Source organism: Meriones unguiculatus, chromosome 17, assembly GCF_030254825.1.
Source record: "Meriones unguiculatus strain TT.TT164.6M chromosome 17, Bangor_MerUng_6.1, whole genome shotgun sequence".
Lineage (NCBI taxonomy): Eukaryota > Metazoa > Chordata > Mammalia > Rodentia > Muridae > Meriones > Meriones unguiculatus.
This window is the reverse complement of record NC_083364.1, coordinates 4,417,854-4,432,529: the sequence shown is the minus strand read 5'-3', so window position 1 is coordinate 4,432,529 and position 14,676 is coordinate 4,417,854. Positions and strand designations below refer to the sequence as shown.

At 49.1% G+C, this 14,676-nt stretch overlaps 1 protein-coding gene across 1 annotated transcript; it reads left to right on the top strand.

Moving 5' to 3' along the window:
• Positions 1–2,343: 2,343 nt before the first annotated feature.
• On the top strand, positions 2,344–14,384 carry Rab11b (RAB11B, member RAS oncogene family). The gene is made up of 5 exons (XM_021652870.2): positions 2,344–2,502; positions 11,193–11,388; positions 12,158–12,351; positions 12,639–12,719; positions 13,386–14,384. The coding sequence occupies exons 1-5, from the start codon at positions 2,463–2,465 to the stop codon at positions 13,529–13,531; spliced, it is 657 nt and encodes a 218-aa protein (XP_021508545.1). The 5' UTR covers positions 2,344–2,462; the 3' UTR covers positions 13,532–14,384.
• Positions 14,385–14,676: the final 292 nt, after the last annotated feature.

The following is a 14,676-nucleotide window of genomic DNA, read 5'->3' as shown; positions in this document are numbered from 1 at the left end:
TTTATTTCTCTTATGGGTCATTTTTTATCTCTTTCTTTCATCCCCCTCCTTTTTTTAAGACAGAGTTTCTCTGTGTAACAGTCCTGGCTGTCTTGGAACTTGCTTTATGAACCAGACTGGCCTCAAGCTCACAAAGATCCACTTGCTTGCCTCTGCCTCCCAAGTGCTGGAAATAAAGGTGTGTGCAACCATATAATGTGAATTGTGTATGTACTTGGAAGTTTATGTGCACCATATCAATACAGGACCCCAAGGCATCAGATACCCTGGGACTGGAGTTACAGATGGTTCTAAGCCACCATGCTGGTGCTGTGAATCAAACCAGGGTCCTCTGTAAGAGCAAAAGGTAATCTTAAATTACTTTCTGTAATGGATAAGTCATCTCCTCAGACCCCTATTTTTTTTTTTTTGTTTGTTTGCTTTGTTATTTTGTTTTTGAGAAAAGGCCTCAAACTCCCTGTGTGGCAGAGGCTGACCTTACACTTCTAGCTCCAGTTGTAGTGGCATGTGCCACTACACCCAGTTTATGAGATGCCTGGGATCAAACTCAGGGCTTTGTGCATACTAGTCAAGCACTCCATCACTCGAGCATTTTCAGCCCCAAAGCAGCTTCTAAATACCTATGTTCCTGTAAGAATCCCCCACCCCACCCCACTTCTGTACAAACCAAGCGTTTGCATTTAAATTAATTTAGTTTTTCGGTGTAGAGATGGCTCAGTGATTAAGATCACTGGCTGCTGTTACAGAGGAACTAGGTTTGATTCCCAACCCCCACATGGTGGTACACAACTGTCTATAACACCAATCTCAGGGATCCAACATCTCTGACCTCTACAGGCATTGTAAGCATATAGTACACAACATGCAGTCAAAACACACATAAAATAAATAAAATTAAGCTGCATTTCTGTTCCTTACTATTCCTCCCAGCCTCTGAATATCTGTTAAACAAAGACTTAATGGCACAAAGTTAAAGCAATCGCTCCACATACTATCAGTTATATATGAGCAGAGGAAGAAAATGAGGTCAGAAGGTAACTTCTAAGTTACCAGTGTACAAGCGAATTAGAAGTTCAAAGTTGGGGGCTGGAGAGATGGCTCAGCAGTTAAGAGCACTGGCTGCTCTTCTAGAGGTCCTGAGTTCAATTCCCAGCAACCAAATGGTGGCTCACAACCATCTATAATAAGATCTGATGCCCTGCTCTGGCATGCAGGTGTGCATGCAGATAGAGCACTCACACACATTAAACAAACAAATAAAAGGTGTACATGCAGATAGAGCACTCACACACATTAAATAAAGAAATAAGGAGTTCAAAGTTAGCCAGTGTGTGGGGCACATGTCTTTTAATCCCAGCACTGGTGTATGTGTCTGTGGCAGAAGTAGGTGGATTTCTGAGTTCTACACAGCAAGTTCCAGGCAAGCTGAAGATACACAGTGAGATCCAAATAAATTTGGAGTGTGCTCCAAATAAAACAGAACAACAGCAAAAATAAAATAAAATGTGTGTTATATATATATTTATGTATGTATTCGAAGTAATCCACAAATATATATTAAGTTTGAAGCCAGCCAGAATAAAATGAAGCCGTGTCTCAAAAAAAGAAAACCAAGCCAGGCGCGACAGCACATGCCTGTACTCCAGCACTCAGGAAGGCAGAGGCAGGCACATCTCATTGAGTTCAAGAACTGCCAAGGGTAACAGATAGGTGTGGTCTGATCCACGGCACCAATTCCAGTCTAGCCAGAGTTACACAGTGAGAACCTGTCTCAAAAAGAAAAGAAAACTGTAATGGTGAAAAGCAGAAAACAAGGGCCTTAATCAACTTGTTGAGAAGAGGAACAAATAAAGAAGTCTAGGATCCCCATTTGTTTTGAAGGTACTGATACAAGCTTTAGGCTTAAACAAAGAATTGGGGAACTGCAACCCAGAGAAGGTACCCCCAATACACGTACATACGCCCCAGAAGTGGTCAATTTATGGGGTTAGGGAAAAGAGGCTACAGCAGATGCACTGACCTATGATGTCATCAGGACGTTAAAGTCCTTAACATCACCTGGAGGTAGCTCAATTTCCCTTCCCCGACAGGTCCGCTGGAAGGCCGACTGAATCCAGTCCCTCATTGGTTACACACCCTGTCAATCCACTTCATTGTTCAAGTCTTCCGCTCTGCCTTCTCCCATCTTCTTTTGATAGGCTGCTGAGTCTGTCGTTTCAAAAAGGTCCGCATTCCTTCCGCCTTTCTCCAAGAGACCGAGGGCTAGGAGGGTGGATCCCAGGAGGCTCCCACCCCCCTGCGCTCGGCTCCTAAGTCTGATTGGCTTGCCTGGGTGCCTGTCACTACCACTTTCACCGTTGACTGGCCGTCCGACCGCCGCTCTGCGCGGCGCCGGTTCCGCCCCCATCGGGTGTTTGTGGTGGGGCTGCGGAGTCGCCGATCCCGCCGGAAGCGCCAGGACAATGGGGACCCGGGACGACGAGTACGACTACCTATTCAAAGGTGCGCCCAGTGGAGTACAGACGGGCGAGGGCGCGGTGGCGTCAAGAGGGCCAAGGCCGCCGTACGGGACGAGAGGGCTCAGGGCGGAGCCGGGGACTTCAACGGGGTCTGTTCGGGGTAGGGAGTCGGAGGAAGCCGCGGCAAGCCAAGCTCGCTAGGCTTCGGGCCCTAGTGCGCAGCAAAGAGGAGAGGCTCGAAGAGGCCTGTGGACCCCGGATGCGCTGGGGCGGGGCCGGGGCCTGGAGGGGGTGGGGCGCGGAGTAGTAGGCGAGGCCGTTGGGGCGGGGCATCCTGAGGGGCGGGGCTTTCCTGCGTTTGGCGGGAGGGCTGCGTTGAAAGTGGGCTTATAGATAGGATTAGGGCGTTGGAGAATGTTGTGGTTGTGCCCCATAAACCCAATTGGTGTGAGCTTCTAGGAAGCCCGTGACTGCCATAGGTGGGGCCTATCTTGGGGTGGAGCCTGGGTCATGTGGTGCAGGAGCCGTAAATTGAAGTGCTTTGGAACCGTTGTGTGCATCAATAGTTCAAAGTCTTGGTAAGTGATGGGAATGCAATTCAGTCGGTAGAGTGATTGCTTAGCAGTAGCATGCACGAAGCCCTGAGCCCTGGGTATTATACCCAGCTTCGCAAGAATCTTCTGTGATGGTTCAGGCCTTGTAGAGGCAGGCCGTGGGAGGCAGAGGTAGGAAGATCAAAAGTGCAGAGGCCACCCTGGAGTACCGGAACCCTCTCAAAGAAAAATTAAAATTAGGAAAGGGAAAAAAACAACACACGTGGGTGACATTAAACGCAGTACCTGCACTATTCTGAAACTTTACAATAATGATCCCTTGTAATACTCTTTATCAGTTTATATAGTTCTTACTATCCAGGACAAACCTGTAGTGGCCCACATCTGGTCCCAATATTCAGAGTTGGAGGCAGGAGGATCTACCTCTTTCTAGTTAAAGCCAACCTGGGGCTGGTGAGGGAGCTTAGCAGGTATTGATGTATGCTGCTAAGCCTGATGTTTAGTCTTGGGGCCTGCATGATGGAAGAGAGTCTGCAGATTATCCTTTGTTCTCCACATGCACTCCATGTCATATGAGCCCACACACATCGGTGCACACAGAATAAGTAATTTTTGCTGGAGTGTGGTGGCATGCACTCAGGAAGCAGAGACAGAGCTCTGTGAAATTCAAGGCAAGCCAGGTCTACATAAAGAGTTCTGGGAAGAGGGAGTGGCAAGTTATAGTGAGACCATCTTTTTTTTTAAAGTCAACCTAGTCTATATCGCTTTAGCCTGTCCTCAAAACAAAAGGGGAAAACTGAAGTTCAGAGAGACATGTTTTTAAGGGTAGCTGAGCCCAGGACAGCTTATGGGTTTTGCCACATAGGGTTTGAATTTTGGGGCAAGGTTTGCAGCTTAGATCTGGAAGAAACAAGTGTCAGACCACCTCTCACCATATACACATCCAACCTTCAGGAAGAGCTTTTCTTTGAATTGTGACACCTATGCCAAGTTGGGCTTTTTGGGCCTCTAACCATCCATGCTCTACTGTCTGACAGACAGTGCCTAGTTTTGAGAGTTAACTCCTGGGTCCTCAAGGAGTTAGGGACACACCTTTGTCCTTCTGGGAGTGTGTCCTGGTGCTCAAAGCCAGCCTTGGCATCTTGGGGTTGTGGGAGGTAGCTGGGATATCCATGTGACAGAAGGCTCCTAGGCAGAGACATACTTCTGCAGAGATACAGAGTAACCACACGGCACCAAGAGCTGGTAGTGGGCTATATCAAGATATGTGACTGATGAGCAGGTATTAGGTTCCAGGTATCACTCCAGGGGCAGAGGATGATTTGGAAGGATTTTGGAAACCAGAGATTTGAAGAGCTCTGGTGACATGTGGAACAGATTGAAGTCTTGCTGTGGCAGGGTGCCTGTCCCTATTCAGCCCACCCTGAGGAAGCTTCCAGGCAGGGCAGGGGATCTTTTCCCTTCAAGTTGACATATCCAGGCGTCTGTGGTCATTCCCTGCTTGTTTTCAACTTTTTGCTGTTATAAATAGCCTGGCATTGAATATGTGCCCATGTCCTTTCTTTGCCCTGTGGGCTGTTTCCTTGATGTGCATTCCCAGAAGTGCAGTTACTAGGTCAGGGGCGATGGAGCTCCATTGCCGTTCCTGGTACTTGTCTCCAGAGCTCACTTCCTGGAAGCACCAATCAGCTCCTGCAGCAGCTGTCAAAGGGGAGTGCCCACATGCCCTCCTTTTCTGGTCTGGGAGGTGCCTTCTTTAGTTAGTCATAGTAGCTGCCTAACCCCCAAGGTCAGTGCTTACCTTAGGTCTCTTCTCCATTCTCATCTGAGGATCCTTTAACCTTTGTCCTTTTCATTCAGATTTTTAAGCCATCAAATTAGAAAAGGGAGCATTGGGAAATTAAAAGGGAAGAGAGAAAGTTAGCAGCAGGCAAGCTCCTGTCATTAATCACATTGATTCCCTGCGTATGGGAGATCCTCAGAATGTGAATACACTGTACCTACCAGTCCCTTCTGAGACTTAGCTTTCCTTGGAAGCTCAGGCCTAGGGCAGCCAGCTGTCATAACAATGGTTGCGACCTGGTCAGACTTGGAGATGCATTTCGTATTCATTGGCAAGAAGATGAGTTCAAGGCCAGCCTAGGCTACATAGTGAGACCCTGTCTCAAGAAAAAAATCTACAATAGCACTATAAGTGTTGACAAGGACTGATTCTGTCACCACATGACTCTCTTTGCCATCTGTAGGAACTCAGGAAGGATAGTAGTCTGGAGCCCTTTCCCACCCCCAATTTCCTGTGCTTCACCAGTCTTGCCTGTCCTTGCCTCCTTATCCCAAGGCTTTGGTCACACTTCATTGATATAGAGGGCCACAAATCTCTGCTTGAGACACTGGCTGCTCATACACACATAGTTTTTGGCAGCCGCATCATACATTGGCTCCTTTGACCTTTAAGGCGGCGGCCAAGAGGTCCTCAGAGTAGGTGGCCATGTGCCATTTGTTTCCTCCATAAATAGTCTCCTCTACCCCAGAAGTGAGGTTGTTTATTTGTACCTAATTATAGATCCTCACGTTTATTCTCCCAACATTTTCTCCTGTCAGCCACTGGCCTTATTTCCAACCTGCTGATGGATCCCCAAGGATACCCCTGACTTCTCCTCAGAGAAACACCAAGTTAGGGTTAACACACTGGGACCACCTAGGCCCCATCCTCAGACTCTTTTCCCAGAGTTCCCAGCCAGTTTGTACCCACCCAGTCTTCAAGGCACAGGTCACATGGGATGCTGTTCTTTGGGCAGTGCTCACCCCTGCTTAAGGACATAGAAATGACTAAACCCCAGGGACAGGGCTAGCCCCAGAACTCATAACCCTCAGCCAAGCACACTGAGCTAGGCAGCATGTCTACCAGTCCTTTTGTGCTAGTGCCTCCCACTAGCCCCAAAGATTAAAGTAAGAATGCTCCCCTGTACAAGTTGCTATAATGGTTAGGGCCCACTTCTTGGAGTATATCTTCTTCCCAACACTGAATATCTGTTCAGTCAGCCTGAGCCTCAAGGTCTGGACTCTGGGGGTGGTATCCTGTCATAGGACAGGCCAGAGATTCAGGGTTCCTGAGAGGTGCCAGATCTTTGTTTATGCCAACTGGGCTTGCCTGCTCAGCATGCCAAATGGCATGTCCAGGGGGGCCATTTCCTAGCCAGCAAAGCCACTGACTTCTTTGGAAATGCTCGGCCTGTTTCCTCAAGGGCCCATTATTTTCCCAAGACAACTGATCACTTGTTTTTTGACAGTGCCATTTTACACCCATCCTACATGCAGAGCCAGCCTAATCACAACCCTTGTATTAGGATGGCCTGGGTAGCCTAGCTTTCTTGCTGTTGACCTGACCATGGTCTGTTGACCCTCAGCCTGGTTTGTGGATTCTTGTTCTCAGTCTTTGGGTTGAGTATCCCAAACTGCATTGAAATTATTGACATTTGTGTCAGACGTCCCTGGGTTGGCTATGAGAATTTGCTAAGTATACACCCATAAGGCATTTCTGCATAAACTTGGCCCAAGGTCCAGTCCTGGTCACAATCAGATTCTGTGACTAAGGGTTCCTGAGGCTATGCAACAGAGGCAGGCTGAGAAGACAGCAAAGATATGAGAGACCTGAACTGGGCAAGTTTTCCATGTCATTTATGGAGGTGAGAAAATGAGGAGCAAAATTCTCCCGTCTCCTTTGGGAAGGAGGTGAGGGGTAGATGCTGTAGAGAGATTCCTGCGGTCCAGCTTGTTTCTTTATGGCTAAGGAGTCAGTTAATACCCTAACCAGCATGGTTGGAAGTCCTTGGCTCTGGGTGACAAACTCTTGTCTAGCTCCACCTCTGTCTTTTCTGAACTTGACATTCTTATACTGGGTACCCACAGAATCTCAGAAGGATGCTGAACCTGTCATCACCTGTCTGGTGAACCAGGCCATGTGATAGTCTGCATGGAGAACAGAAGCCTGAACTAAGGGGTCTCACAGACTGTTGGATCTTGAAGGATGAGCTGGAGTTTGTTGGCTGTCCCTGTCGCATGCCTTGATGGTGGGAAGCTAAGGGATAGGTAGGCTGAGATACGCTGGGCTTCACTGCCTCCAGGAGGTAGAACCAGGATCTGAGATGTAGGGAGAATGACAGGGAAGACATGAGATTGAGATTGAAGAGAAAGGCCTTGTTCCAGAAACCTGAATTCAGATTCTGCCTAGACAACTTCCCACACAAGTTGCTCCAGACTTACATTGCTTGGTGAATGTGATTGGGAGGTGAGGGCAAATCAGTAGATAAACGCAGTCCCTGACTCTTTCACGCCCCTCTTCATAGCAAGCCTTGGGTTCCTCATTCCTCATCTGCACCTCAGCTGTGGTGAATGTTATCTCTACAGCCTCCTTTTGTTCCCCCTTTTAGTAATCTGTTCTTGGGTTGTTTTAGAATTGTTTGTTTTGTAGTTTTGTTTTTGTGGGTTTTGTTTTATTTTCTTCGTGCCGCCCTGGATGGCCTGGGCTTGCCCCCCGAGTGGTAGGATACCTCCATACCAGCCTTGTTTTGTTTTTGAGGGCCTCATGAAGCTTAGGCCTACCTCAAAATCACTATGTGAGAAGGATGATCCTGAACTTTTTTGATCTTTTGCCTCTCTCACCAGAATAATTCCAGGATTTACCACTAGTCTCAGCTTTATGCCCACTACACCCACTTAAAATAGTGCTAGGGATCAAAGCTAGGGCTTTGTGCATAGACAAGCACTTTACCAACCCAGCAGCATCCCCATTAATGTTTGTCATTTGAGACAAGAACTAAAAATGTCGTTCAAGCTGGCCTTGAATTTACTGTAGCCCAAGCTGCCCTTAAAGTCTTGGTTCTCTTGCTATAGTCTTCTGAGTTCTAGAATAGTAGGCATGTACCACTATGCCTTCGTTAGTCTTCTTATTCTTGGCTCTAAAGCAACCAATCCAGAAGGTGAACTAGGTTGGGCTCCCTGTTTTGCCCTATCCTCACCTGTGCGTGGGTGGGTGAGTGACTTGGGTGTCTCGGTGTGTGTCAGGTGTATCGGGCTCAGACAGGGCAGGCAGTGGGGGTGTTTACTCACTCTGCATACATTTGTTGGCACTTACTGTGTGCCAGGCCCTGTGCCAGGCCCTGTGCCAGGCCTGAGGATACAGGAGAGAACAAGACTATTCAAGATTCCTGACATAAAAAAAGACTAACTGAGAGAGAGAGAGAAGCCAGACACGTGTGAGGGTTGCACGAGCTGTGGAAGAAAAGCTAGGACAGATAATGGGGAAGCTTTCCAAAGTAGGCTTATAATAGGGTTGTAGAGAGCATTTTCTTAACCAAGTGCCATCCAAGGGGCTCACAAAGAGGTGAGGCTAGACCCAGAAAAAGAAAGGTCAGGCAAGATTAGTTTGTGTAAAGGTACCAAGGCAGTTCTGTGCTGTGTGCTAGGGGCAGAGCGAGGAGCCCATGTAGCTGTAACTAGAACATGAGGGAAAGAGAGGAAGCAAGGGAAAGGGGCTTCAGGGCACATAGTGCTGTGCCTTGTGGGCCCCAGAGAAGACCTGGATTTTGACTCTTAGGGACTTAGAAACCATCTAAGACCTCAGACTTCTAAGTTCCTCCCTGGAGCAGATAGTGTGGCTCTAGTGCTCACAGATGTCTTCTTGTGGCTGTGAAGAGTACATGCTTTTGGCTAGGAGAACTCAAGAAGAGTCTGATACTGTGGTAACAGTGAAAGATACTGGCCTGGCCTTTGAAAGTGGTAAGGAGCAGGAATCTAGACAGACACATGCACACAGATTCTCTCTTCCTGTCTCTGTCTCTGTCTCTCTCTGTCTGTCTCTCTGTAATTGAATTTATATAAACAAATACACATACTGGGCTGGGATGTAGCTCAATTGGATATAGCTCAGTTGCCTAGAATGCATGAAATCCCATGCATGAGTTCCCATGCCCAGCGTTCCATACACCAGGTGGCTGATACTTATAGTTCTGACAATTGAGAGGAAGAGACAAGACAATCAGTAATTCCTGATATTCCTCAGCTACATATTGAATTAGAAGCCATCCTGAGCTATATGACACCCTATCTTAAAAGAAAGTATACGTGTGTGTGTGTATATGTGTGTGTGTGTGTGTGTAAAATTCAGTATGTTTTCTCTATCTGAAGCCACCTGATGGAATCCACATGGAAACAAAACACTGTATTGTATTACTGTCCTGCAGAAGCACCCCACAGTGTCTTTAGTTACAAAGGGACTGCAGCACTGACCTTAGAGTGTGAGAGGAAGACAGCACTAAAGATATAGGTGGCTGGCCTGAGTACCTTTCAAATTGATTGTGTCTTTGACTAAGCTAGGAAGGGTGGGGGTGGCACCCAGTCAGTTGATCTGGGTGATCAGCAGACTCTGTTGTGTTGACTTGAAATGTTGTGGCTCTGTCAGGGAGTGTAAAGGCAGAGAGAGGCTCACCAGTCTGGGCTTGTAGAAGGAAGGTTAATGTAGAAGTCACCAGCCTATTGGTGATGTTTGCAGCCAGAAGCCTGGATAGGGCACCTGGGGACCCAATCATGTGGCTCCCTTATATTTTCAAATAGAAGGATAGCCGGCAGCAGCTCTAAGATGAGAAGACAGTGTGTGATCACTGTAAGAAACAGTGTAGGAGAAGGAAGACCCTTTGAGCTTCTGCATGGGGCCAAGACTCTGAGACTTGACTTCCTTCTTGTACCACTGTGATGTCTGTAGGTTGGTATGTTTATTGAGGGGCTCTGAGTCCCTCCTGAGAGTTCTTCCTGCATGTTTTTCACCCTGCTTTGCAGGGCCAGTGAGCTCAGCCTCAAGTATGTTGCCTGGCTGTACCCGTACCATCGGGTCCTGCTCACAAAGTGGATACCCCTCCTATTCCCCACATCCTGGATGACCATTCTCTCTCGATGTAGGAGGCAGAGACAGAAGTATAGAAAACACTTTCTAGGGGTTTAGGTGTGCAGAAAGGAGAAAATCAAAGAAATTCCTAGAGTGGAGAGGCTTCAAGAGAGTGTGTTCTTAGCTTGGCCTTTGGCACACTCCTGTAATCCCAGCATTTAGAAGGCTGAAGCAAGAAGATAAAGTTGGAGGTCAGCCAGGGCTACATTTTGAGACCTTGTCTCACTGTCTTTTTACCCTACTTTCCCCCCCTTAAAAAAAAGTATTTTTTAAGAGAGAGAAAGCATAGGATGCAAGCCAAGCAGCTCAGTGTGGCTGTTGGGAAGGGAAAGCGGCTACCTTCTGGGTCAAGGACCCTCTAGGCCTCAAGACTCTCAGGTGGGCCTACGTGCCTTCTGAGAGCTCTCCTATTTCTTGTCTCTCACCCTCTCAGTAGGGCCAGTGAGCTTAGGCTTAGTCCATGGTCCAGGCATGCCCATCTCTTCCTAGGCTGGGAGCCTGACCCTGGATGAGCACCCTTCCTGTTCCTCACCCTCGGCTGCAGAGCCTACACCTATGCCTTCAGGGATCATAAGATTCTGACTGAAGTGTCTGATTAGATGCCTAGTGCCTATCACATCTGCATTGTATACGTGTGAGCACATGCACACGAGTGCAGAGATGTGAACATGGATATGTGAGCACGTGTGAACACGTGCATGGTGAATACTGAGTCTAAGGACAGCTCTCCCAGTCCCAGGCCCCATCTCAGAGCCTGCATGCCTCAGGCCCTGGAGGCAATATTTTCCAAGCCAGGTTAGGGCTCACTGTACAGCCTGGCACCAGTCAATTCACCTGCCTAGTCCATGTCTATCAGTATTGTGTCCTGTGTCCTGGGAAGCTTTAACCCGTGACACTTTCTCTCTCCTAGCCATGTTGTCTTGATAACTATTCTGAAATAGACCATTCTTGACTACTCAGCTGCCAGGCTCTGGGATTGGTGAGTCTCGAGCCCTCCTCCCTGCGACATAGCCTGAGATATCACCATGTCCTATCTGGGACAGCCTTCCTCTAAGGACAAGGGATAAGCAAAGGTTTCTGTGCTGGCTGTTTCTGAAGCTTCTATTTGCCTGTGTGTTACCGGGGTGTCCATGAGTGGCATAAATCAGGGTGCCACTGTGCAGGATTGGTGGGTGGATATGGGAAATATTAGGTGCTGCAGGATCCTCACCTCTTCTCCCTCTCTCCCTGCCCTCCAAGTGGTGCTTATTGGAGACTCAGGTGTGGGCAAGAGCAACCTGCTGTCACGATTCACCAGAAACGAGTTCAACTTAGAGAGCAAGAGTACCATCGGTGTGGAGTTCGCCACTCGCAGCATTCAGGTGGATGGCAAGACCATCAAGGCTCAGATCTGGGATACTGCCGGCCAGGAGCGCTACCGTGCCATTACCTCTGCGTGAGTTTAGCTAAGGGTCAACACATGGAGGTAGCAGGAGTATGTGGGCATGTGATGCATGAGCTTAGAAGGGTATGTAAGGATTGGACTGGAACATGAAGAGTTCAGATCAGGAAGTAGAAGGGTACTCTGAGAGCAGAGGGACCCACAGACAGACCAGAACCCAGCCTTGCATGTAACCTGGACCTGAGGTTATTACTGGGTGGACATTGAGGGGGGGTCTGGCTTAGGCCCTCCATTCTGACCCAACCCCACCCAGGCAGCGTATCCACTTTCCTATTCCTGGCATCATCTCCCAGTCTTAGCATACATTTTGTCTCATAGTAGCCTCCCAGTTGCTAAGACCCACCCAGCCTGCCCCTTCTGCATACCTTAGCCTCTGGCTGTCCTCTCACCTTATTTGCTGTGCTTTTCATTCCCTTCATCATGGCCTCATCAGGGGTACTTCATCCCCAGAGGATGGAAATGGTTCCATCTGTGGTGACGGCGTATTTGCCTAGTGAGCACTGGTACTTCTGCCTGATAGAAACCTTCTCCTTGCACAGCTGCTGAAATCCTCTACTTTTTTTGATGACCTTGGAGTGTCTTCTACCCCAGAGCCCCAGATTCCATCCTCAGTCTCTCCCTTTCCTGAAGGGCCTCCATCAGTATGATGGCTGTCCTTTGTCTGGGTCCTGTGCTTGGTCCAAGAAGCCACCATCCGCTGGGGTTCTCATGAGGCTGCTGCCAGCCGTCTAGTCTGAGGCTCATGCCCGCACCTACTCTGCAGGTACTACCGCGGTGCAGTGGGCGCACTGCTGGTGTATGACATTGCCAAGCACTTGACATACGAGAATGTGGAACGCTGGCTGAAGGAGCTGCGAGATCATGCAGACAGCAACATTGTCATCATGCTGGTGGGCAACAAGAGCGACCTGCGTCACCTTCGGGCTGTGCCCACTGATGAGGCCCGTGCCTTTGCAGGTGAGCTTGTGGCAGACATTGCAGTGAATGGCAGGACTGTACTATGGAAACCAGACTTACGGATTCAGAGAAACATCTAGAAGCTAGGCACCCACCTCCTCCAGTGTCAAGGCTCATGGTTATAGTGCTTGAATTTAACCTCTTGTCTCTGAGCAGTCAACCTCCTGCTCCCACCCACTAGCAGCAGCTCCTCAGATACTGAGTTAGGCAGGTGGGCAATTCTTAGAGAGGGGTGTGGAGAGAGTGATCCAGACCCTGTCACCAAGAAAGAATTTTCTCTTTTCCAGAAAAGAACAACTTGTCCTTCATTGAGACCTCAGCCTTGGATTCCACCAATGTAGAGGAAGCATTCAAGAACATCCTCACAGGTGGGCCCAGGGTCTGGATGGGAATAAGGATTGTACCCAATGTGCAGGTCACTGCAGACCCAGTCCAGACCTTCCGTGCCCCACAGAGTCAGGGATATACATAGTCCTTGCTGGCATGTGGGCACATAGGTCCTCACCCAAGTCTCTGATGGGCCTTCTAGGGCTGCAGAGGAAGGAAGGAACAAGAAGCCTGGGCTAGCTCAGACCAGTTCTATGCCCTGCCCTTGCTCACTTGGCTGTGCCTGGGACCCTCCAGGACTCAACCCCCAACTCTGTTTTACCATGATGTGATAGATGTGGTCTTTGTTTTCTGTTTCTGTGATAAAATAGTCTTTAAAAAGGCAACTTGAAGGTTTATTTTGGCTGACAGCTCAAGGGGCTTGAAGCAGCTGGCCATATCATCACAACCAGGAGACTGGGGATACATGCCAGCTGCTTCTTAGCGCTCTTTCTCCACTCTATACAGTCCAGCATCCCCTGCAGGGAATGGCTCTGCCTGAGTCAATTTAATGTCATCAAAATCCCCCCTACAGGCATGCACAGAAGCCCTTCTCCCAGGTGATTCTAAATTCTGTCAAGTTGAGGATTAGGAATCATCCAGCCTGTGTCCTGGGGAGAGGTAAATTCCCTTGGGCAGGCTTACTCACTACATCCTCCTCGTTGCAGAAATCTACCGCATTGTGTCACAGAAACAAATCGCTGACCGTGCGGCCCATGATGAGTCCCCTGGCAACAACGTGGTGGATATCAGTGTGCCACCCACCACGGATGGACAGAAACCCAATAAGCTGCAGTGCTGCCAGAACCTGTGACTGCCCTGCTCCTCCACCCAGCGTGCGTGCACGTCCTCAGTCCTTGGCCAGCCCCTCACCAGTGTCCTCCCGGCCCTCCCTTGTTCCTCTAGGACAGGCTGCTCCCACCCTCCAGGTGAGCTCCTCCTGCCAGCCTGATGGCCCAGGAAGAGCAGGAGTCAAGTGGCCTCTCCTGTCCTGCCTGCTCGAGAGACGCTAGAAGCCCCTTGCTTATGTGCCTGCTCTTGGGTATGTGGGCATCTTGACAGGGTAGGGAGGCCCAGCCAGAGGTGTGGAAGATGAGCGGAAGGAGCCAGCTTCTCCTGTTTTCCAAGACAGACTCCAGGGAGCGATCTCCTCCTTCCCTCTCTGGCCAGTTGACTGAGCTGGCCCTGCATCCCCACCCCAAACCCTCTCTGAGCGGATACCCGAAGAGCCAGGCATCAGGGGCTGGGCAGGTGCACACTCTGGGCTCTGTCACCTGCCTACACCACCATAGCCAGCGCCAGCACGTTTTCCAGCATTCCCAGGCCTGCGCACTCCTGCTCCTGCCTGTAGATTTATGCTGGGAAAAGACACCCTTGCCCCCTCTCTGTCCTCTTCTGCACGCAGCGCTCTCCCCTACCCATCCCTACTTCTCTGTCTTGTCTCCTTGTCTGGTCAGGAACCTGTCTGCAAGTGAAGCAATATCTCCATGTTTTGTATATACAACTGCTCTTGTAGCCTTTGGTTTTTGTTATTGTAGAGAAACACAGATTCTTTATACACTTTGTAAAATTTACGCCAAACCCTAGCTCTCAAAACTCTTACTCACCCTGTAGCTCCTGCACTGTTACCCATTACTAAAATGTATAAGCCAACTTCTGTACAGAAACCTGCCATTCAGCCTCTTTTTTTTCTTTCCACCAAGTGGTGCACCTGAGCCAGGGCCCCTTTACTTACCCCCAATGGTAGGTTAGTCCAGTATCTGCCGAAGGCAGTGGGTGGGCATGCTGAACTTGCACACTTGGTTATAAAGGAACCTGGACCCCAAGGAGGGGAGGATGAGTCCTATCAAGTGGCTCCTGTAGTAGGGAGGAAGGAAATGCTGGTGCCCTGAAGTAGCAGCCTTCACTTGGAACAGTTTAGGGAGAAGTTGTACTTGCCTCCCCCAGTTAGTTTGTATC